General features: G+C 41.7%; 2 protein-coding genes and 1 long non-coding RNA gene across 5 annotated transcripts; 2 read left to right on the top strand and 1 right to left on the bottom strand.

Moving 5' to 3' along the window:
• Positions 1 to 747: 747 nt before the first annotated feature.
• LOC118286720 lies at positions 748 to 3590 on the top strand. The gene is made up of 4 exons (XR_004785453.1): positions 748 to 805; positions 2133 to 2302; positions 2465 to 2544; positions 2637 to 3590. It is a non-coding gene; the product is annotated as an uncharacterized LOC118286720 (long non-coding RNA).
• A 6935-nt stretch (positions 3591 to 10525) lies between these two features.
• glipr1a (GLI pathogenesis-related 1a) lies at positions 10526 to 15299 on the top strand. Of its 3 annotated transcripts, XM_035611290.1 has the most exons (6): positions 10526 to 10721; positions 11404 to 11649; positions 13471 to 13583; positions 14240 to 14325; positions 14632 to 14658; positions 14782 to 15299. In XM_035611290.1, exons 1-6 carry the CDS (start codon positions 10551 to 10553, stop codon positions 14934 to 14936), a joined length of 798 nt encoding a protein of 265 aa, XP_035467183.1. In that variant the 5' UTR covers positions 10526 to 10550; the 3' UTR covers positions 14937 to 15299. The 3 variants fall into 3 exon arrangements, with proteins under 3 accessions (XP_035467183.1, XP_035467192.1, XP_035467201.1); XM_035611299.1 differs by lacking the exon at positions 14632 to 14658; XM_035611308.1 differs by lacking the exon at positions 11404 to 11649.
• krr1 (KRR1 small subunit processome component homolog) lies at positions 14327 to 23345 on the bottom strand. The gene is made up of 10 exons (XM_035611234.2): positions 23187 to 23345; positions 21642 to 21817; positions 20640 to 20774; positions 20297 to 20422; positions 19231 to 19314; positions 18645 to 18701; positions 17133 to 17303; positions 16778 to 16855; positions 15675 to 15771; positions 14327 to 15575 (listed from the first exon to the last, which is right to left on the bottom strand). The coding sequence occupies exons 1-10, from the start codon at positions 23260 to 23262 to the stop codon at positions 15433 to 15435; spliced, it is 1143 nt and encodes a 380-aa protein (XP_035467127.1). The 5' UTR covers positions 23263 to 23345; the 3' UTR covers positions 14327 to 15432.
• Positions 23346 to 24922: the final 1577 nt, after the last annotated feature.

Genomic DNA, 24922 nt, shown 5'->3' on the forward strand with positions numbered 1-24922 from the left:
CGTGCACAACACAAGTAAAGGCTAAAAAAGAGGATTGGAAGAGAACGGCTCAGATGAAAGAAATAGAGTTGTACGCAAAAAGGTTGTGAGACAGGAATTTAAAATCATCCTAAAGTTCAGAAAGTAAGACGAACAAATTAATCTCAGTCCAACAGCGTTATCCAGGGAGGTGAAAAAGAAGCTAAGAGAGGTGGAAATGGTTAAGGTTTTTGAGAGATAGAAACTTGTTGGTAGCATGCAAAACTGAAGAACAGAAAAATAAAGCTTTGCATGTTGAAAGTATTTGCAAGAAAATAAGTTCATTACTTTCAGCACATTGGTTGTTGTTGAGTTCAACTGTGATGCTTCCACTAGCTGCACAAAACAAACCAGTACCAGTCGTGGCTGCTTGACTTTACAGTTATATAGTCTGTCTAAAAATAAAGTATTAGAGACTGTCCTATATTCTATCTATATTCTGAGATGTAGCTCTTTAGTTCCATTTTATCCTACAGATGTGACATAACAGTGTTGTCAACATAAAAATGTGACCTACACTCTTTTGTCGACTTCACATTTTTCATTATCAGAAGCATTTATCACACATTTATTAATTTTAATCCTAGAGTCACAATGTGGACGTGGTGATGAGTTTGTCCATTGAGGTGTCCAGAGAGCTGCATACATTGGCGTGCTGTGTTTGGCTGGTGGACTGTGGTGGAAAAGCCTTCTTCCACTCTGTATCCACTCCGTGAGGAAGAGCAGCAGCTGACGTCCACATCATCAACTGTGGTGACGACAACCTGAGGGAGATCAGTAGCATCAGGTTGGTCAACATGAAGACGACCTACAGCAGACTCTCCTCCAGCACCTTGTGAAGGGGACCTGTAACTGCTACAGTTGACAGTGTCACTGCTATTGAATTTGGCCTTCAGGAAACACTTTGTTAAGCCTTAACAAGGCTTCACTAAAAATAAATCTGAGAGTTAATCTATAACTTCTGGTTCTGGCTCACTATTTTTGTCTCTTTAATACTGACTGAATATATGAGATTTAACACTAAATCTGACTATTATTTGACAAATAACTCATACACTACAGATAAAACCTTAAGCAATAACAGGTTTGTGTGATTTAAATATATTTTAAAAGAAGAACCAAGTTATTCATTTTTCTTCTTTGCTCTTGGAGACAGAACATGGTCAGCACAGTTGAGTCCGTCAGGCAGGTCCTTCCCTAATAACAATGACAAGACACAAATAAAAAATAATAAGAGAAATTTGTAAATAAAGAGGTTTGTGTGCTTGTGTTCTGTAGATATTCAACTGTATTTAAATGTAGTTTTCGATTTAACAGTGTTCTACCAACACAGTGAATGTACAGTACGGTAGGTATAGAATATTTAATTGTTATTAAAGCTGACGGGCACCGTAGAATCATGTTTTGTTTTCATGTTTCACTTTTTTCACTCATGGAAAATCTGACCATTAAGTTATTCACAAACCATATGTGGAGTTCAGTGGTGAAGTGATGAGTATGAGTTCAGTTCTGCCTCATGTTGAGCTTCCACTGGTCCAGTCTGTCTGGATCCTCTAGAGGAAAACTTTACACAGACAAACCACGTCACATGCGATAAAATTATCATTTTACTTACGAAAACAAGAGCGCAAGCTTCTTGGACTTCTCTGTTGGGATAACTGACCGCAGAGCACGCATATTATTCATCCGGTATTTGCTTGAAATGTTCTCCGCAAGAACACTGCAGTCGAGAAGTCACGTTCACTGACCGGGGATTAGCTCAGGCGACATCTAGCGCTGCCAGCGGCTAGCTACCACCGAGCGGCTAACAAACAGCGGTGTCATCTGTCACTCAAGTAACCATGCCCCTAATTATGCAGAATTTATACCGTGATATAATATAAATGGGCGAGTTATAATAAAAATCCCAACCTCTGAAGATAATGTTAATTCACCATCAGTGAACCACCACCCTCGGTTAGCTCATGGCAAGTGTTCACAGAGCTAAGCTATATTCTACCATTTTGTCTTCTCTTCCACACGTTTTGGTCAAACACTTGCGCGCGGGCGTATGTGTGTTTGAACGTGTACATTAATTGGCCTGTGTTTGTGTTGCATGTGCGTGTGTGTCTCAGAGAATGATGTCAACGGAGAAACTGTATTTGGGGCTGACTGAAGCCATGGTTGGATACGTCTTTGATGGCTCCTTCAAAAAGAAAATAAAGTTTCATCAGTTTGTAGCAGCTGAAGTCTACAATCTACAACCCACAACAGAGCTCAAACCTCAGCCTTCTTCTGATCCAAGGTGAGTGCATCACTGTGAGGCTGTAAGAGGCTGTGGTTTATGTGTTCAGCAGTTCAGTACTCATGTTTCATGACACTGGTGTGTGGTTCTCTTCTCTTATGATCACTTTCTTAAATGATAAATTGTGAAAATAAATTACTTTATTTTTTATCTTGAATCTAGATAAATTGCTGAGTGGAAGTCTCCCTTTGCAAAACAGTACACTGACGCAAGACATGGTGCCCTGGCTGAAGATCTTCCAGGTAATGACAATCACCTTGCTAAAGAACCTGACAATAAGGCACTTATTACCACACTTCAAAATGTGAACATAGGATATTTTTCTGTATTGCAGGAATCCACTTAAGGGCCGGGCTTATTCTCTCAGCATCCACCTTCAGAGAAAAGATAAACACTACAATTGAATTGTCCAACAATACTGACTGGTAGATCTCACATACATGCACAGAAAAAGATTGCTTGGATTCAGGATTTAAAGTCTACAATAGATATGCTTCATTTAATTCAAATTCTTTTTCATGTCTTGGTTGTATTCATATTTTTTCGATTGCTGTTTTAATGGGCGAAGTATGAAAATTTGTCCCCATCTGTTTACATGGAAATTATGATAATAATATAAATATTTTGTTTTACACGGAAGAAATATGGCTAAACTGAAAGATTAACTTCTAATTTTAGGTTTTGTAGATTAATTCATATCATTGTTAATATGTAAATAGAAAAACACATTCACATACAAAATTGGCTGATAAGTCTGGTATGAACTTAAATGAGTCATATACCGATATAAAACCCATACCAGGCTTTTCACATAATCACTAATATGTTCTTCCAAAAGTCCAAATAAACCCACTTTGTGATCAAAAATAGAATTTTCTAATTCAATTAAGACTGAATAGCATATTAACTAATTTTGATTCACACTCAATAAATGGTTAATTATATTGAACATTCTTTTTGTTATGTTCCCTTTAAGCCCACCTGGTAAAATGTTTTGAGGGAATAATTTTTGATACCAGTTTATACAAGAACATTACATGCCTAGCGTGCATATTGGATTTCACAAATGCAAAAATCGAATTAAACATTAGAAAGTGTTTTTATCTTGGGTGCTGCAAATAAAAAATTAAAAAATCTAAACAAATAAAACCTCAGGACAGGGTACCTTCAAGTGCTTGTGCATAAGAGGCTCTGACATATAATGTATCAATCTGATTTGCTTGCACTATGCAAATTACATACTAAATACACTACAGAGATTGGGAACAGACAGATTGTCTTGGGGCACCATACACTGACCACCTTGTTGATCTGTGTAAACGAACCAGAAATCTCCTTGATATATATTGAGCTCTTATAATAAATACTTCTGCTTAAGACATCCACGGTTTCCGTCTCCCTGAATCCCACTCCTTCAATTACTCCTTTTCAGTAGCTATTTTGCTTACATTATACCAATGTCAGCCTTTATGGTTCTATGGTTTTTAATCTTAAGAGTAGCCAAATTAAAATAGTGGTCTAGTGTTAATTTGCACTTTAATATTCAAAGTGATACAGTACTGAGTGGCATACTGAATTCAGTGTTCTGAAAAAAATCTGAATAAACCAGCAGACAATGCAATTATTGTACAGTAAAACCATTTTATTTGCTTTTGGTTTGAAATATTGCAACAAGTGCAGAATGACAATCCAAAATACCATCAACTGCCTATCATTACATTGCACATGCATGAGCATGAACGTGACCTCTGAAAGAGGCAGCGTGAATTTTTTAAACCAGTATTAGCTTGCCAATCCATTAACATAAGATTGCATTTACTTCTTTTCACCTTAAAGATCTCAAAATTACTAATGGAATTGTTGCCACGGTAACCAAACATTTGCAAAGAGCTGTAAAATGGAAATGAGAATTGTGACATGTTGTGAACATACACAACTCACTACCTGACACTTTCCATCCAGCATTTTTCGTGAACAACATTAACAGAGAAATGTATCTGTGTTTTTTTTTTCCCTCCCTTCCCCTTAACTTCATTCAACCACATTCAGAAGAGTCTGTCTGTCTCTGTTTGTGTGTGTGTGTGTGGTCCATCAGTATAAAGAGACTTGGTCTCTGTGTTGCTCAGGATGCACTGGAGCGTCTATTCATGGGCGAGATCCCACAACTGAGTGGCAAGGGGGCTTTGACCTGCTCAGTCTTCGACTTGGGCCAGTGCACCCCACCTTAGACGACCTGGTCGTCCCGGGCTGCCCCAGGAGAACCATATCGATACCGAACTTAGCGTGGATGCCTGATCAGCACAGTCCGCGGCAGCTCAGAGCGTCTGAGCTCAATCGATCCTCCAGCCTCAGCCCCCTTGGACTTGGATTACAGGTGTGGCACTGGCGGGAAGCAACCTTACTGAACTGGGTTTTAGCTTTGACAGAAGTGACATCATCAAAAGGCTTGAGACACATGCCAAATATTGGGAAAAAGAATGTGCGGGTGGGTTTATGAACAATTTATATAATGTCTGACTTGATATAAAAACACAGGAAAACTTAACCTTTCTCTGAGAAAAACAACTAAATGTATAGTTGACAGCTCTGTTTGGTTTAACTGACATGTTAATGGGACAGAAACTTTTGAACTTGGTGGTGCAGTGATTCACCCTTTTGCCTCGTGGCCAGAAGGTTCTGGGTTCAACCCTTCTGTGAGGAATTTGCATGTTCCTCTGTATGGAGTTAGAATTGGTTTAGTAATCCAGCGCATAAAAAATAAAAATGCATCGCGACTTACAAGCGATGTATGTGATTTCATATGCGCAGTTTTAAATCCGTTGAGGCTCAAGAGGTGCGGGAGAGGCAGCTTCGCGGCTCAAAGGTTATTTCTGCGCTCAAGGTGCACATATATACTTGCGGGAGAGGCAGCTTACACTCGCCATGGAGTGCTTTGGACTTTGACAGCTCTTAGGGAGCCTGGAGTTGCAATGTTGGAGTTTCACGTAGGTAGGATACTATTGGCAAGACGAGATACAGTGGCAGCACCGGCAAGGTGAGATTCAACACAGTAATGTTGTCCATAGAAAATGCCAATTCTTTAAATCTATTTTAAAATTATAATAAAATAGGCGTTGCATCTCCGGGAACCATCACCTTACCGTGGTGGAGAGGTTTGTGTGTCCCTATGAACCTGAAGGCTGTGTTGTCTGGAGCCTGGTGCTCCTGGTAAGGCTTCCCATGGCAGAATGGTCCAAGGCGAGGGGCCAGACTACGTATGGTTCACCAAAGCCTCCATGGAAAATAGAGGAAGAGGGAAAGGGACCCAGCCCGGAGGAAGCCCGGGGCCCCCGTCTGAAGATAGGCCCAGGCGGTGGGCTAGTTGGCGAGCACCTAGCGGGTTTGCTACGGAACCCAGCCGGGCACAGCCCAAAAAAGCTACGTGGCACCTAACCAATTCTCCATTCTGTGGGCCCACCACTCGCAGGAAGAACCGCTGGGGTCGGGTGCGCAGCCACACGGTTGGCAGTGAAGGTCGGGGACCTTGACAAACCGGACCTGGGCGGCAGAAGCTGGTTCTGGGAACATGGAGCGTCAAATCTCTGTGGGGAAAGGAGCCGGAGCTTGTGCGGGAGGTGGAGCGCTAACAGTTGGATCTGGTGGGGCTTACATCTACGCACAGCCATGGTTCTGGAACTGTACTCCTGGATAGGCATTGGATGTGCCTATCTGCATGTTTTGGAAACTCGGGTGAAGAGAGGGGCGGAGCTGTCAACTGATCAAAATCTGGTGGTGAGTTGGATCCGGGGGTGGGGGAAGACTCTGGATAGACCTGGTAAGACCAAACGTGTGGTGCGGGTGAACTGGGAACGTCTGGAGGAGGCATCCAGCCCATCCAGGAGATCTTTAACTCACACCTCCGGCGGAGCTTTTCTGGCATCTCTGTGGAGGTTGGGGGCATTGAACCCGAGTGGGAAATGTTCAAAGCTTTCATTGCTGAAGTTGCGGCAGTGAGCTGTGGTCTCAAGGTCTTAGGTGCCTCAAGGGGCGGTAAACCTCGAACACCGTGGTGGACACCGGTGGTCAGGGAAGCTGTCCAACTGAAGAAGGAGTCCTTTAGGGACATGTTATTCCAAAGGACTCCGGAAGCGGTTGCAAGGTACAGACTCGCCCGAAGGGCTGCAGCCTCTGCCGTGTCAGAGGCAAAACAGCGGGTGTGGGAGAAGTTCGGAGAAGTCATGGAGAAGGACTTTAGGTCGGCACCATGGTGCTTCTGGAAAACCATTCGACATCTCAGGAGGGGGAAACAGGGAACCATCCAAGCTGTGTACAGTAAGGATGGGACACTGTTGACCTCAACTGAGGAGGTAATTGGGCAGTGGAAGGAGCATTTTGAGGAAATCCTGAATCCGACTAACACACCCTCTATGGTAGAGGCAGAGCTGGAGGCAGATGGAGGATCATCGTCAAATTCCCTGGCGGAGGTCACTGTGGTAGTCAAACCACTTCACACTGGCGAAGCCCCGGGGGTTGATGAGACCCGCCCAGAAATGTTGATAGCTTTGGGTGTGGAGGGGCTGTCTTGGTTGACTCGTCTCTTCAACATTGCGTGGAAGTCGGGGACAGTGCCAAACGAATGGCAGACAGGGGTGGTGGTTCCCCTATTCAAAAAGGGGGACCAGAGAGTGTGTGCCAATTACAGGGGTATCACACTCCTCAGCCTCCCGGGTAACGTGCTGGAAAGGAGGGTTCGGCCAATAGTCGAACCTCAGATTGAAGAGGAACAATGGGGATTCCGTCCTGGACGCGGAACAACGGCCCAATCTTGCAAGGGTCAATATTTGTTCCTACCCTCACCTATGGTCATGAAGGATGGATCGTGACCGAAAAACGAGATTGCACAAGCGGCCGAAGTGGTTTTTCTTAGAAAGGTGGCTGGTGTCTCCCTTAGAGATAGGGAGAGAAGCTCAGTCATCCATGAGGAACTCGGAGTAGAGCCGCTGCTCCTTTGCGTAGAAATGAGCCAGTTGAGGTGGTTCGGGCATCTGGTAAGGATGTCCCCTGGGCGCCTCCCCTGGGATGTGTTCCAGGCACGTCCAGCTGGGAAGAGTCCTCAGGGTAGACCCAGGACTAGGTGGAGAGATTTTACCTCCACACTGGCCTGGGAACGCCTTGGGATCCCCCAGTCAGAGCTGGTTAATGTGGCCCGGGAAAGGGAAGTTTGGGGTCCCCTACTGAAGCTGCTGCCCCCGCCAGCCCGACCCGGGATAAGCGGTGGAAGATGAGAGAATGAGATGAATAAAATAGGCTAATAATGACAGTTATTTATTGTCTTATTCACTCATTTATTGTCAGTGACTGCTTCTTCTTGAAGGATCGGAGTAATCTCTTAGTTATTTATTTATTTTCAATAAGATGTTAAAAGGTGCTGCAGGCCTATGACATGAACCATAGTAGGCCTAGCCTATAGTAAAAGGCTGTATGGTTAAAATAAAATTTATAGCCCAGGATGTCCTGAAAAAATGGCTTGACTGTGCATTACAAGGTTGATGTTATACAAGCTTTATTAGATAATAAATCCAGGATGGAAACTGAGTCAGCAAAAAAGATTGATGGGTGTAGCACTACGAGTAGTATATAAGTTAGGACCAGGCTCTAGGTTCGGAGGAGCAGTTCGTAGTTAATAACTAATAATAATACCACAGACCAAAAAGTAAGTTTAAATGCTGGCTTGTTTATATAAAAGAGTAGAAAGAATTTAGAACAGGTAAAAATAGTAAATGGTACCAAATAACACAGTTTACACAATTCCCATAACATAGACACAATCTTTGCAGTCAAATGCGATCTATTCAAGTTTGACCCTTTTCTTGAAATGAAAAAATGAAATGAAACACTATTTTTCTTATTTTCAGTTTGACTCAAACTATTTGGTTTCAAGAATAACTTTCAACTTAAATTCAATTAAAGTTTCCCTTGAATTTGCTATTTAGTTTCTATTATCTTGAGTTTACTCAGTTTTACATTCTAATATTAATCACAGTTAGTCATAAGTTCTTATTGCAACTTAGTTAGGGCTATTCTAGAATCTTTGTTATTTCCCTATTAACATGCTACGCCAGTGAGCCACTGAAACTAAGCTTTTGCAATATCAACCCATTTGCCAGTTCGGCGCAACATAGGTTACATGGAAATAACACAAGGAATGAAAAATCAAATATAACATTCACAGTTCAACAGAATGAAAAGGTTATAGTGAATTATATTCAACAGACAGTTAAACCTTAATCAGTCTCTCTTCAACAGGTGCAAAATTTTGCTAGCGACACATTCTGCAGTCCATGCAAATTCCACGTGCTGTGACGCAGAAGGAAAAAAAATAGTGTCGGCCTAAAATGAGTCCGCTCTTACCGAGATCCCAAGTCCATCAAACTCAACTCACATCAAAGAATTGTTACAGACCAGTCCTACCGCAACCGGAATGAATGAGTTGGTGTCCTTGTACAACACGCAGGTGAATCACACAGATGCAATGTGATTGTCGATCATGGATCTTCTCACGGGAGGCGCGCCATCTTTTCTGTCTGCTTGCAGTGTATGATGTGACTTCAAGCAGTCGAACATTCACACTTCTAACTTTCGGTCAGACTTATTAAATAACCGCAAAATAAACCACAGTCTACCTATGTAGACAGAATGTAACATAAAACACTTTAGAAAATAAAATATGAGGACTTAAACGCTGCTTTGTTTGCTACTCTTGTTTTGCTCACTGGCTAGTTAACGTCTTTCTTTTCATGTTCATCTCTTGCACCTGCCATTCTCCCCGCAATAGAAAGAGCTACAGCCATTCTGATTGGCTGATACAAAGGCAGTATCTTACAGTACCAGGATACTTTTTCTTTTTTTTAATATGACAAACTAATAGGATGCATTACTGCTAAAACTAAATAAAAATAAATAAAATATTCATTTTAGTCCTATTTAACCTGGTTGAATCCTGAACTTTTTACCTAATATTATGAATTTGTCTGCATACATTTTATTGTTATTTATTCAAATGAACACTAATCTGAGCTATTTTAACTGGGTTATATAGGCTTTATACGAAATGTAGCTATCAAGCAGTTTTTGACAGCTACAGCCTACTTGAAAATGTATGACATTTTTTACACAAAAACAACATTACCGTCTTCGTGCCAACAGTATCCAATCTACGTGAAACTCCAACCTGGCAATTCCAGGCTCCCTAAGAGCTGTCAATCAGAGTCCAGTGGCTCCGCCCCCAAAGTGTCAAAAACTTTCCCTGCGAGCGTAGAGAGCACTCCACGTGCGATTGGAACCTCTTGAGCCTCAAGGGATATAAATCTGCACTCCATGGTTAATAGCTGCATGTGTGAAATCACATATATTGCTCGTGAGTCATTTTTTTGTACGTTGGATTAATGAACCAATTCTAGCTCCATACTCTGTCTCTGCATGGGCTTTTCATCTAGTTCAAAGACATACATGGGTGGGTGGATTTTGTGGACTGAATGGCAATCACAACCTGTCTAGGGTGTAGCTGGGTGGAAGTTTGAAAGGAATGTTATTCGTTTTGCAGCTATTTGGTCATAAAGCAAAACTATAAACCTGAACGTGCAGCACCAAATACAACAACATTCCATCCAACAGTTGTTAAAAACTTTCTCTGAAAAACAAAAAATGTGACACTGAAGAACAACTCAGTGTCAGCATGCCTCATCTTCTGGGGATCACGAATGTCTGTACAAAATGTCATGGTACAAAATGTCATGGTAATCTATATAATAATTATATTAATGATTGTTATAATTTCATTATGTGATCAAACGGGCTGCCCCAGACAGACTTACATTGCCGTCCCTGAGCCATACTTAAAGCCAAAAGGGAAAACAAAAAAACAAAAAGCATATGTAGAAAAAAATATCTGAGCACAAAAAAGAATTTCCATCTAGTTTAGCATGTTAGGCTCCAGAAACATCTAAATACATCAGTTGAAAATAAAATAGGCTTATAATGATGAGACAGTAGGTGATAAGAATGAGGTGCTCACATTCTTATCACTGCCCTTTGTTTTAATAAACTCTGGGTTATGTATGACAATTAACTTCAGATAATTTCTTTAAACTGCAACATTGTCACTTACAAACAGTTCATACATCCTGTTCCTCTTGACTGAGTAATTTCCTGTGACAGTTTGACAGTGTATTTCACAAACAACAGCTTCTGTGCTTCCCCTTGAGGAGTCATGGGCAGCACGGTGGAGATGTTACTGTGGACCTGGATCCTCCTGGACTCGGGGGTGACCTCAGTCTCACTGCCAGAGATCACAGATGGGGGGTTCATTGATGAATGTGTGAGGGAGCACAACAGGGCTCGGTCGTCTGTCAACCCACCTGCAAGTAACATGCTGCACATGGTAGGCAAAACAGGCACTTTGATCTCTCAGGTTATTGTAGCTGTTAGTTGTTCGTATGTCAACAGAATCATTTATTTGATCTCCTCTGGTTTTTAGACAGCAACAAAGGTTGGCATGAACTTTTTCAGTTCCTTGTAAAAAGTTCCTGCAGGTCGACTTGGTTTGAGTTGTCTGACTGTCTGATTTGACGTCTGTGATATTTCTGCTTCCACCTTAAAGGTCTGGTCACATCAGCATTTGCTGTGAAATTATTTGATTTCAATTAAATCAAGTTTCATCACAGTGTCACAGACAGAAATGTTTACTCCTACCAAAGTCCTCACAACAACCTCAGGGGTAGTTCCTGCTGCAGCATGATCTCACTAACACACACACACACACACACACACAATCAGCCTCGCTTTCGCAGCCGGTAATAAAACTATCATGATCTGGATGCCACAAAGAGGAAGTGACAAAATAGTTCTTCCTGTGAATGAAACATATGGGCAGAAAGATGTGTCACTATAGAAACTGAATTTGAATAATTTATTTTTGAACTTGAATGGCTCATCTTTGAAATCTGAACCACCTAATTAGGATTTTTTTACCTTAAACAAATCCCAACTGAAAAAGTGAACCTGAATGAAAAAAGAAAAGGATGTGCTCAGTGTCAAGGACAGTTGCTTCATTCTGTCTCCAGACATGGGATGAGGGCTTGGCCTTTACTGCCAGAGCGTGGTCAAGGCACTGTGCAAGTGAACACAACACCCACCTCCAAGATGTCCGCCGTGTGCACCCCACCTTCGCCTCAGTAGGCGAGAACATCTGGACAGGCTCACCTTCATTATTCAATGTGACAAGAGCCATAAAACGTTGGGTGGATGAAAAGGCTCATTACGACTACCAAGGGAATGACTGCAGGTCCGTCTGCGGCCACTACACACAGGTCTGTGCACATTTTAACTGTCAATAACAATGTGCATATTGCCTTTCCCTGTTTGTGGTAAAATAAAAAAGTCTTAAAGAGGTGAGGGTGAATAAATAAAAGGGGACATTTTTACAAATTATTTATATTTTGTGTGCATTGTACAATTCTATTGTACTATCCTTGGTCACTTCCCACCGCCCAACCACCTGCCCCCCTTGACCCTATAACCTTCTTTAGTCTATTGCTCCTGACGTCCTTACCTTCCTCACCCACCTCATCAATACCTCTCTGACAACAAGTTACTTTCACTTGCTCTTAAATCAGCAAGAGTGAATCCTCTTTTAAAGAAACCTACACTTGACCCATCAGATGTAATAAACTACAGACCTGTTTCTCTTCTTCCATTTATTTCCAAAACACTTGAACATGCTGTCTTAACTCAACTATCTGCATACATGTATCTCCACGAGAACAACCTTCTAGACCCCCACCAGTCTGGATTCAAGGCAGGGCACTCAAAAGAGACTGCCCTCCTAGCTGTCACAGAGGCACTCCACACAGCTCGAGCATCCTCCCTCTCCTCTGTTGTCATCCTGCTTGACCTCTCAGCAGCTTTTGACACAGTTAACCACCAGATCCTCCTCTCCACCCTCCAAGAACTGGGAGGTCTCAGGTTTTGCACTCTCCCTGTTTGCATCCTACCTCAAGGGCCGCACTTACAGGGTTACTTGGAGAGGATCAGTTTCCGAATCGCTCTGTTCTGGGCCCCATCCTCTTCTCTTTGTACACCAGGTTATTAGGCTCTGTCATTCACTCACATGGCTTTCAGCTACACAGATGACATCCAACTCTTGTGGTCCTTTCCACAATCTGAAGCCCAGGTGGCAGCAGGAATCTCTGCATGTTTGGCTAACATTTTTCAGTGGATGTCGACGCACCACCTGAAGCTTAATCTGGACAAGACCGAGATGCTTTTCCTCCCAGGGAAGGCGTCTCCCTCTCCATCACCATTGAGAACTCTGTGGTGACCCCTACTCAAAATGCAAGGAGCCTGCTTGTTACACTGGACGACCAGCTGTCCTTCACTGCCAACATTGCAGTGACGACCCACTACTGCAGATTCATCCTCCACATCAGGAGGATACATCCCTTCCTCACAGAGAGGCTGTTGTCATCTCATGCCTGGACTACTGCAATTCCCTCCTAGATGGTCTGCCAGCATGTGCCATCCTACCTCTGCAGCTCATCCAGAATTCAGCATCCCGGGTGGTCTTCAACCTACACAAGTTCTCCCACACTACACCGGTCCTCCGCACCCTGCACTGGTATTCCGGTGTTGGCTCGAATCCAGTTCAAGGCACTGGTATCCGCCTACCATACTGCAAATGGTTCAGGCACTTCCTACATCCAGAAAATGATCAAACTTGACACCCCAGCCTGTCCGCTCCGCTACTGACAAACGGCTTGCTACTCCCTCACTGCTAACGGCAGGCAGCCACTGCTCATCAAAATCTTGTTTTCTGTCCTGGTTCCTCAATGGTGGAAAGAGCATCAGGACAGCAGAATCCCTTCAACGCTTTTGTCACAGACTGAAAACTCACCGGTTCAGACTTCACCTTACTCCCTGAATTTATTATATTAAACACAAACACACAAAAAGCACTTAATTACAAATTAGCACTTGAAGCGTTTTTTGCCTTTTTGATGAATGTTTATGTACTCTATTAATTCTTGCACTTTTGAGTAATATCTCGATGGTTGAATGCAATTATTGTGAGTCACTTTGGACAGTAAAGCATCTGCTAAATGACTGTAATTCAACCCTTGTGTTGTTTCCAGGTTGTGTGGGGAAGCAGCTACAAGGTGGGTTGTGCCGCCCAGCTGTGCCCAAATGGTGTCAGGAACTTTGATACTAGAGAGGGAGTTGTTTTTGTCTGCAATTATGCTACAGCGTAAGTTGAACATGTTGACATTCAACTCTGAGTTTACGACTCAGCGTTGTATGTGTTTATTGGCTCTGCCAGTCCCATTAACATACCAAAACCCATAATAAATAAATCTTACTGACATAAAATCCACTGAATCATAGAGCTGTTGTTGTCCACATACTAATAAACATGTGAGCCTCACTGTTGCCCTGATCACACAGGGATTTATTTTTGCTTCTATAAATACTGTAAATGTAATGTCCAATACTGAAAATGTACTGGTTACTACTGTCAGAGGAACGTTTGCTTAAAGTGTGTTCAGCTGTTAGTCAGATTACAAACAAATTTTTTTTTGATTTAAAAAAAAAAAAGATTTGGGTCTTCGGTAGAATCCAGGTCTCGGGGCTCAGTGCCACAGACAAGGCAGGGCAGTCAAAAAGTATTGAGACAGTCCAACGTGTAGTTGGTTTTGGTCTTTTCATGGACCTTGTTGAAACAGAATAATGCCTGCCTTGGCCTTAGATCACCAAAATACAAAGTAAACTGGTATGAATATCTTAAAGGTAAAAGATGATGTAAAAGCAAACTGAAGAAGGTTCAGAGAAGGTGACTCCAGGATGAACAAACACCTTTGGCCTGTCATATGATAAAGATTTATTGAAGGATGGTTCCTTGTGCAGGGGCAACATGAACGCAGAGCGACCGTACGAGTCCGACGGGGAAGCCTGCTCTGGATGTGAAGGCTCCTGTGTAGACAGACTCTGCCGTGAGTTCTCCAATTTTATTTTTCTCTTAAAAACAATTGAAACTTTATTTTGGGGTATTTTCATCAATTTTCCCCATAACTACATTTGTTTTCTTGTTTTGAGGCGACCTGTCAAATGTCATGGCACAATCCTTTTCAAACCATTCAACTGGCACAAATTTAAGTATGCTGGGCAAAAAACCTAAACTACAACATAAACATGTTGCACATTTCTGCTAAAAAGAAATTATGATCTATCTGCTCAAGGGGAGAGCAGAAGAGGAACTCCTGTTCATTGTATCAAAACCGTGTCTAATATCTCTGCAGGTAACAAAGAGAGAGATTCAAAGAAAAGTAAGTGATGACACTAAAGTCAGAAAATACAGTTTGAAGTTGAATTTGACAACTTCAAAACACAAATACTTTGTGATATGTAATGTTGAAACCACTCAGTCCCGGTATCTGCTGCCTTTACAGGCTACAGCTGGACTCCAGACATGGACCAAGCTCTGCCTGCTGCAGACCACCACTATGTGTATATTCTGGTGGTCCGGCCCATCTGCCTCATCCTCACGTTCATTGCATCATACGCAGTCCACTGCTTCTACCCTGATGTCTTCTGCTATGAGTAGACGAACAACCATGGATTTATTCTGACAGTGTTAAGTTGAAGATGTGACTTTAATTACATCTTTAATAGTTTGGTCTATATAGTTTGATTTTAAGTCTAAATAGAGCTGTAAACTGTCAAAGTACATGCACGATTATGTCTGCCGCCTCCTGAACACACACCAGTCTTATCAAAGAGAAAAATATATTTTTCAATATTTAAATACTGCCCATACAAAATCTGGACAATGACAGTGGACAGAGAGATGTGAGGGAGACAGGAGAAAAAATCTATTGCTGTTCAACACACTTTGTCTCCATACAGTAAAAAACAACTAGGAGATATCTTGAAAAACAAATATTCAATAAAAACATCTGTGACAGTTTGCATTTGAATTCAATTTGATCCAAGCGTGCGCACACACACGTCTGACATCCCATCTTCCTTGTTGTGTGCTTACAAAGTCTTGACTCCATCCGTGAACATCACATCCTGTCAGCGAAAGGGTTAGTCTGTGGTTAGCCTTTAGCTTTCTTCTTCTTCTTGTCTGTGGTGCTGGTAGGAGGAGCTGGGTTCATCGGTGGAGCCCCCAGTTTCTTGGTCTTGGCTTTTCGCACTCTATCCTTGATGGCTTGGATGTCCAACTTGCCATCTACAGGAGCTGTGACAGTCAGAATATGAGTAAGTCCTATTATTACAACGCAAAGTTCCAGAAACATTTGGTTTGTTTTCACAGAAATGCTTGTTTCTTCACGTCTACCTTTAATGGTCTTCTTCATCAAAGGCTTCTCTTTAGGAGGGATGAAAGCTTTGTTCCGTTCTTCCTGCTTCTTGGTCAGGGCCTCCGCTTGTTTCACCTGAGACAGGAACAATGACGGTCACTTCTCACTACCTAATGTCAATCTTTCTTCAGTTTTTCTGTGAGAGTTTCTGCAGTATTTTAGACACGATGCAGGTTTAAGAAACTTTTATAATGCTAGCTGCCTGGGATTAGATCGAGCTCAACTAGCTGCACTTCAGTGAGGGAAGAAGGCAACAAGTTGATCTCCTTAGTGCTTTGGTGAAAACTTTAAAAGTTGAGGGAAACTTAGTTGCCTGTTCCAGACACAAGAGATCACCACAAGTCTGAGTCAGTTACCTTGGTAACGTACTTTGTGAAGCTAACCTGCTCAGTGGCAGCAAACCCTGAGTTCCTCTCTGGCTCCTCCTGTCCAGCCCCATGAGGCCTCTGACACTCATACAGTCGAAATCAAAGATCAAATCACACATCTATACTCATGTTACCTTACTTTTATGATCAGTCAGATTATTCTCATATTAAAACCACAGTGGATTCCACCATAGACTTATAACACTGTGACTATAATAATAATAATAATAATAATAATAATTAATTTAATTTATAGATGCACAATAATCAGTAGCACACATCTATCATTTCAGGTCTGGGAATGTGATATTTCTGAGTGAGCATGATTGTAGTGCATCTTTAAAGCTGAGTTTTGGCTGCAACATTTCAGTAACTGTTTAAATTAAATACGTGTTGAAATATAGTGTTAAGCTAAGATTGTTCTTATCTGTCGCTGTTTAATGTGTTGCCACACATTAAACTTTCTGGCGCCACTGGATTAAATTAATTTACAATGAATCAGTAATCTTAGTAACTTTTCCCCCATTCACACACTTAACTCAGTGATAATACACAGAGCTGATTGACAGACTCAGATAAGCTGGTCTGGAACTAAATTTTTGTTTAAGGGAGTTTTAAGGTTCGTAAAACCCACTTCTGGAACAGGCACATGGCCTGAGGACAGCCGTCATCTCAGTCATGTGAACAGGCACTAAAGATTTGTAAATGCTCACCTTAATCTCCTCCATCTTCTTCCTCCTTTTCACACTCTCACGCAGGAAGAACTCTCCCGTGGACAGTTCTTGGTCAACCTTTGAAGGGGAGTTGAAATCAATGCTCAGTCGGTTTTTAAGTTCTCATTAATTGGAGGAACTTTCCTTTAGGTCCTACTGTGATAATTTACATCCAAATCCTCATGACTTCTATAATATCTGCAGTGGCTCTTATAATACAGCACAAGGATTTACTAGTGTCCATACATATGATATATATTATTCTATCTTTAGTTACTAAAACAAGTAACCAAGTTACTGTCTGTTGTGTTCCTGGACAATGCAGAGGCAGTTCTATAACTGCTGTCTAACTCACCTTGCTCTCTGGCTGTGCTGGAGGGAACGGCGTGTACTCCTTCTTCACACTCTTCTTCTTGGGCTCCTTGCGCTTGGCCAGGTTCTTGTGGCGGAACTTGGGCAGAAAACGTTCCCAGCTCTGCATCCGCAGGTCTGGGTCTTTAGAAAGCTCCCGCTTGATCATCAGGGTCTGATGCGCCAAACATCAAAGAGTTCGGAGAGAGGTGATGGGGAGTGAGTGGAATACAAGCAGTTCAAGTTGATTCACTGATCCAAACACTTTTTTTGTAGTTGACTCTTTCACTTTACAGTCAAACATACTAACCATCTGCAGCAGAACCAGAGACACTGTCTTTTTATCCCATGTAATACAATTTCCTATGAAAACCGACATTACACACGATGACAGTTTAGAGATTCTGGTGTGTGATGCCAAAAGCAGCTAATGTAGCTTTGATTAGAAGCAGCTGCAGACATCTGGTGAGCTCACTTTTATTTTCTAAATCCACACCCCTTTAGTCTTCAGCAACAACCGATACTGATTCACGTGACGTTGCATGATATGACATTTATTGGATATTTTACTTTTTAGCCAAAAACTCTTTTTTTCAACGTATTACATCCATTAAGTTTGGTATCACGACAATCCCTTGTGCATATTACTGCTGTATTCATCACTACTGGCACATTGTCACAACTGGAGCTTTACTACTTCATTTTATGAACCATTGATTCGCTGCAATAATCTAAAGACAAAGCTGCTACTAACACCAACAACACTTCCTGCATGTATTTTACAATAACTGTGTTTTTATACATAACTTAAGTAATGGTCAGGGCCTTTATTGTGAAAGAACCACATGGTGCCAATGCCAGTGACTGTTCACTGGTTGAAGCTCAGCACTTCTTGCTGGAAGACTGTTGGATCATTATAGTATCTCAGATTGTGATGGAGAACAAGCAGCAGAATGGAGGCTGACAACATGTGATTTGTTTCTCAAGTTTAAAAAAAGAAACTTGTGTAAACCTACCCAGTTGAGTGGTTTGGTTCTGGAGAAAGATGGATCCCCACATGTGAAGTGGCGAGATGTGTTTTTAATGGAACAAGTCATGTGTGATACGAAGATGAGTAACGTCTCAAAGCATAATGTGTACCTGCAGCACGTCTCTGCTCTCAGCAGCTCAGTGCTGGTATTCACCAACTGATCCTGGGAATGAATCTACTAACATGTGAAACTGAGGATGTTACATGTATTAAACAAGTCAGACAGGATGCTGCTCAACAGTGTTCACAGACTGAATGGATTTAAAGAAAAGAAAAACCTTGTGACTAATTCAAATAGCTCCTCTTAAACAGAGTTTGTGCTGCTAAACAGTGGTGCCTCATTCATGCCCTCAGCTCCAGGTCGAGCCAGCCTTGGCGTACCCAGTGAGACGAATCTCAGTCAGGATATCAAGAACAAGGATGGAAAGATCTTCATTGGGCATGATGAGAGTGACAGCCATGTTCCTTTCAGCAGTTTGAACCAACCTTGATGTTGTAGATGGGGTGGATGTTCTTCATCGTTTCCATCACCACTTTGCGGACCTGAACAACAGAAGAGACATTAAAAGAAAAAACATTGCTTTTACATCCTCAGCTCATTGTGTAAGATGTAACTATTCAGGTCCAAATAATATTTAATAATTAAAGAAAAATAGATAAAGAAAAAATCCAACACCCCAATCTATGGGAGCCCAAAGCATTTTGCCGCCGTCTCTCTGCGCGTCTTTTACTGATGAACCATCAGTAAATGTTATATTTTGATAATTTTTCTGATTTCTGGTGTTTTACTGTTGGGAGATTTCATGTACAAACTGGAAATGTGCATTAAAGCAGGCGGCTGGAAACGCACATAAAGGTTATGCCCTTTGATGAAGAATAATAAAACAAGCTGATAAGCCTAGCCAGTTAGCCAGCTGGGAAGATAGCATGTGCAGTTTTGTAAAGCTCAACAAATGAAGTAAGATGTTCGTTGCAGCATTTGTGCTCTCACAGGGAACACTGCTCATGTCTGGCTCGTAATCCCCTACTTGGAGGTCAGTGTTAACATATATTTACTCTGTGAAGTTCTTACCTCCTTCAGGCCGTTGAAAGGCCCGAGGGCCGACACCGTGTTGCCCTGGACCATCACATAGCAGTTGGTTAACAACTCTAATGCCTGGACGGAAGAAACAGGAGCAAAGTTAAACATTTAAGTCAAGACTAAAGGAAATGTTTTGTGTTATATTTTTCAAATGATACAAACGTGCAGATATTGTGGCTGGTTAGACGCGATGCTGGCCCTTAGAGACATTTACAACAAACAAAAATGTCCAATTAACCAACCCAGTGAACAACGCTCATTCAGATTCTCTTCTGTCATATTACACAGGGTTGAAGTTCACCCTGGTTCAGAAAGAAAAAATACAATCCTGATAATATTTTGACTTTACTCTTAAATATTTTCCCCTCAGAGGCTCTTTTGCAAAACTTGTACAGCTGCAGAATCAGGTTTATGATTCATATGAGGAGCGATACTCAAAATCTTATTGTGCAGTCATTATTATTGTTAATATTATTATTATCACTAATAACAACGACATGATTGTAATTGTTTGTAATTATAAGTATCAGTCTGGTTGAGACTAAAGCGGCGGTTGTACAACTGTCCTCTCTCCTCTCCTACTGTCTCTCCTCTCACCCTCTTTCTGCCCACCTCTCCTCTCTCTCACCGGTCGAGACAGATGACTGCCCACAACTGAGTCCGGTTCTATCAGAGATTTCTTACTGTTAAAAGGGAGTTTTTTCTCTCCACTGTCACCAAGTGCTTTGCTCATTGTGGGATTTGTTGGTTTTCCCTGTAATATTGTAATATTGACCTCACTATGTAAAGTGCCTTGAGAAAATCGGTGTTGTGATATATACAAATAAAACTGAATTGAATTAAAGTGATATACTATGAAGATATTTCAGCAATACTTTACATAGCAGGCTTATTATTTTGGGATGCTTACTCCTACATAATGTCTGAAGATAATATATTTTGTTGTTGTTGTTGTTGTGCAGCCTAGTGATGGATGTAAGAATTACAGTCCAATCAAAGAAAGCACTGAGTGCTGCTGATGTGTTTGATAAAAGCTGGACTCTAGTATCATACTCACTTTTAGGGTGGAACCCTTGGGGCCAATCAGCCGCTGTCTTCGCTTCACAAACCGCTCTCTGTTCCTAACCAGGGTTCCGATTTTGATGATGTCGCATGCCATGTCGTCCTGTAATATCCTCACAGCCTGGAAAAAACAAACAGTGTGAAGAGGGGGCATAACAACCTAATCATCAGGAACCACCATTACTGCCAATTAACGACAAATTCGTGGCAGCAAAGGAGTATGATCTTTAGGAGACAAAGTGCAAAATGCTGCATAATACCCATGAGTCAAACACACAAGACGACGATAAACACACCACGCCCATGTGTGTCCTGTATGTTAGCACAGTGATCGTCACCTGTTCAAACGGGACGCTCCTCGCCAGCAGTTTGATGAGATCTCTGGCTCTCACGATAGCGTACGGGTCAAAAGTCTTCTTAGTGGTGCCTACTGTCATGCTGCCCTCTATCAGGTCCAGAGAGGATTTGATGTGCTGAGAGATACAAACCAAAAATCACACAGGATTCAATAAGCAATAATTAATGAATCAATACCTGAACTTCACAATATGGCCTGCAATACTGCAACTGACTGACACTGACTTAGATGTACTTTCACTATCACTGAATGTTACCACAGATTTTCTGCCTTTACTTGCAAAATATTTGTTACACTTGTGGCAACGAGCATTCTCTCAATTGATTTTAGTGAATTACAAGCAACTTTCGACCAGTTTACTCTCTGCCACCATAACACGGACCAGCTCTCTGTCTGCACTGTGTGTGGGATCTTGCCACCCCCCTCACAGCACTTGCTGCAACACAGAGAGAGACACGGAGCTCAGCTGTTGTCAACACAACGTGTAGCCAGCGTAAAATGAATGCGACGCAACAGATAAACATCGGCTACTGATATCGGCGAATGTTATCTCATTTGCCGATAACCGATAACAGTCAAAAAGGCGCATATGGGCCAAAACCGATAAGCATCAGATATATCTGTGCATCCCTAAATCTAAGTTTACTTCAAGCAGCTTTAGCTCCATAATACAACTCTTCAAAGCTTCATTACAGTGAGTCCAAAAGTTAAATATCTGCTGTAGTTTCCTTGTCAATCTCAAGTCAGTTAAAACTTCTTCAAAACCTCTTTTGCCTTCAAATATCTGTATGTAGAATTGAAGTGTAGAATTGGGATTTATACGTAGAAATTAAGAGGGAAAAAATGTTAAATAACAATGAAGATTGAGAGGGAATCAGATATAAGATTCTGACTTCTTTTACTGATATACAAAGGCGAACAACTAAATCAAATTCCTATTTCAGTACAACTGAAAGTGTGTGTCTGTTTTCAGTGAACTCACAGCCTCTCCTAAAGCCTTCTCCACCAGCGGCCAGCACTCTCTCAGGTAGGCTTCTCTGTATTTGGGGAAGAGGGTGGCGAAGCTGCTCTCCTCCAGGAGCCCACGGGGGTTGTCGTCTCTGCTGAACCTCGGCTCTTTCCATCCATTGGGAACAGTCAGGAGATCAGATTCATCCACTGAAAGACGCAGACATCACAACCACAGAAAGTCACACCTTGTTTTTTTTCCCTCCATGTAACTCAAACACTGACTCCTCCACATTGATGTTTGGGACATGAACCATCCATCACCCTGCTGTGGTGAAGTCTGGTCGTCGGGTACAGAGAACTAAAGCTTACAGATTGGAATATGAATGGTTCAGAGAAACAGCTGCGGACGGACACGTATGTCACATGAAACATCCTGTATGTTTGTAATGTTTCAACACATTAAATCACTACTTCTCAAATGGCGGGGCACTAGTGCCCCGCGAGCGGCAGGGGGGACTAGTGTCTTTATTCATGCTTGAATGATAAACAACCCTCCAGTCACTAGGTGGCAGCAGTGCTCAAACTAATCAACAGGCTGCCTGTTCAACCCAGTAGAAGAAGTAGACCTACACAGAAACAGGGTGTACAGAGCTGACGGAGGAGAGATGGAGAAGTTTGAGACAGGAGTGAAAAGAAAAACGGATGTGTCAGAGGGGGAAAAAAAAGTGACTGTAACCGGCATTAACTGAATAAAAGCAGGAAATACGATGAAGCCTATATAGCCCTTGAGTTTACCGTGAATACGGTCGCAAATGAAAAAAGACCGGTGTGTTTACTATGTCTAAAAACTCAGCATGAAGCCGAACAAATTAAAACGGCACCTGGAGACTTTACACCCCAGTTATGTAAAATGTTTTGAATGAAATGCAAACCCCAGTGAATCATTTGCTCTTGTGTCTCTGTTTTGAGATTAACACAGACTGAGCAGTCTTGTTTAAATGTTACAAATTGAGTTGATAAACTGAATTGTTTTAAGTTGTTGCAGATGTTATCTCAGCTAATCTTATTAATCTATTTTGATAATAAGGTGATTGTATGCTGTAGCTGGTGCCAGCAACTCATACAGTGGTTTTGTGCAGATAAATAAATAAATATTAGCAGGTTCTCAATAGTATTTCAATTCAGAGGAGGCGCGAAAAAAATTCTGTCCCCTAGGGGGGGGTATGACAGAAAATAATTGAGAACCACTGCATTAAACTGAGTTTGGCAGTTTCTCCATTTACAAACAAAGAACACAGCGGAAATGTCTGAGATCACACGTGGAAGGTCACAGCAGTTGTACTTGATATGCTCGACGCCCACTTCTGTGGAAGTATTTAATGAAGCACCCAGCACATGTTTACATAGTTACCCGGCTCACCGGCTCAGGGGCCAGCCTCGCTCTTAGTCATTCCGGCGTGCCTCACACCGACCTTTAAACGCGTTCATCAGCAGACTAAATGCCGCCATACGTCACATGGACTCGACGGCTTGGTGTCAGTTCACAGCCTCCAACTCTAAAGAAGCAGTGACTTACCTTGGTTTTTAGTCTTTTTCGATTGTTTCCCGGTTTGTGCTTCACTCACGCCGTCTCCAGTCGTGGAGGACGCCATTGTTGGAGAGAAACGGAAATTACATAGACAACTTCTTCTTCTTCTTCTTCTTCTTCTTCTTCTTCTTCTTCTTCTCCTTCTTCTTCTTGTATATTTCCGGCAGACTAAATGCCCAAGGGCACATTGCTGCCATCCACAGGGCATAGTTATATCCATTTTTTTTAAATCCATAGTATCAGTCCAGTTTTCTTGATGTAACCTATGACTGCTTTTGCCATTCCGGTTTAGTTTATTGTAGGATTAAGTTTACTTTGAATTGACACTGTTTCATCACCCAGGTCTTTTACTGCCGCATATAGCTGCTCTCTCTTCTCAGTAAATTGACTGCATGCCATTAATATATGTGCCACAGTTTGTAACTTAAAATGAAACAGAAGAACACAAGAAGTTTGATTCATATTTTTTTACTAAAACCGACAAAATAGATAATTACGATGACTTGTTGTGACAAACCTTGTCACAGAACTCGTCGTTTTCCTCCAGACGATCCAGACAGACTGGACCAGTGGAAGCTGAACATGAGGCAGAACTGAACTCGGACTCATCACTTCAGCACTGACCCCAGGTCCACATATGGTTTGTGAATAACTTAATGGTCATATTTTTCCCAAGTGAAAGATGAGAACAATGGTGCCCGTAAGCTTTGATAACAATTAAATATTCTATACATACTGTACTGTACATTCACTGTGTTGGTAGAACACTGTTAAATCTAAAACTGTTGAATATCTACAGAACACAAGCACACAAACCTCTTTATTTACAAACTTGTCTTACAATTTTTTATTCTTGTCTTTGTTATTAGGGAAGGACCTGCCTGTGCTGACCATGTTCTGTCTCTAAGAGCAAAGAAGAAATATTAATCACTCAGTTCTTATCATTACATGTACTGTTACACAGCTTTTAAAATATATTTAAATCACACAAACCTGTTATTGGTTTGCTACAGATAAGGTTTTATCTGTAGTGTATGAGATATTTGTCAATTAATAGTCAGATTTGAATGTGAAATCTCACATATTCAGTCAGTATTAAAGACAAAAATAGTTAAAATATAAACACAATTTATTAGCCAGAACCAGAAGTTATAGATTAACTCTCAGATTTATTTTTAGTGAAGGTACAAAACACAAAAAGGTGGACAATATTAAAAATATAGAACACATTTAATATACAGAGTGGGCCTGTGCAAGCGATAACAGCTGAGCTCAGAATGAGCCCAGAGGTGCAGAGTCCATGTGGTGGGAGTAGAAGGGGCTACAGTGCTGGACTGTAGGGTAGGGGAAAAGCTGAAGGTAAGAAGTGTTGTAGCTATAGTTGGTATTTTTTATCAACATTGATGAACATAAAATAAACTCAACATTGTCCATGATAGTCAGGGATCTGTTTAGGCTTAACAAAGTGTGACCTGAAGGCCAAATTCAATAGCAGTGACACTGCCAACTGTAGCAGTTACAGGTCCCCTTCACAAGGTGCTGGAGGTGAGTCTGCTGCAGGTCGTCTTCATGTGGACCAGCCTTATGCTACTGATCTCCCTCAGGTTGTTGTCACCTCAGTGGATGATGAGGACGTCAGCTGCTGCTCTTCCTCACGGAGTGGAAACAGAGTGGAAGAAGGCTTTTCCACCCCAGTCCACCAGTCAAACAGCACAAACTCATCA

This window comes from Scophthalmus maximus, chromosome 12 (assembly GCF_022379125.1).
Source record: "Scophthalmus maximus strain ysfricsl-2021 chromosome 12, ASM2237912v1, whole genome shotgun sequence".
NCBI classification, from domain to species: Eukaryota; Metazoa; Chordata; class Actinopteri; order Pleuronectiformes; family Scophthalmidae; genus Scophthalmus; species Scophthalmus maximus.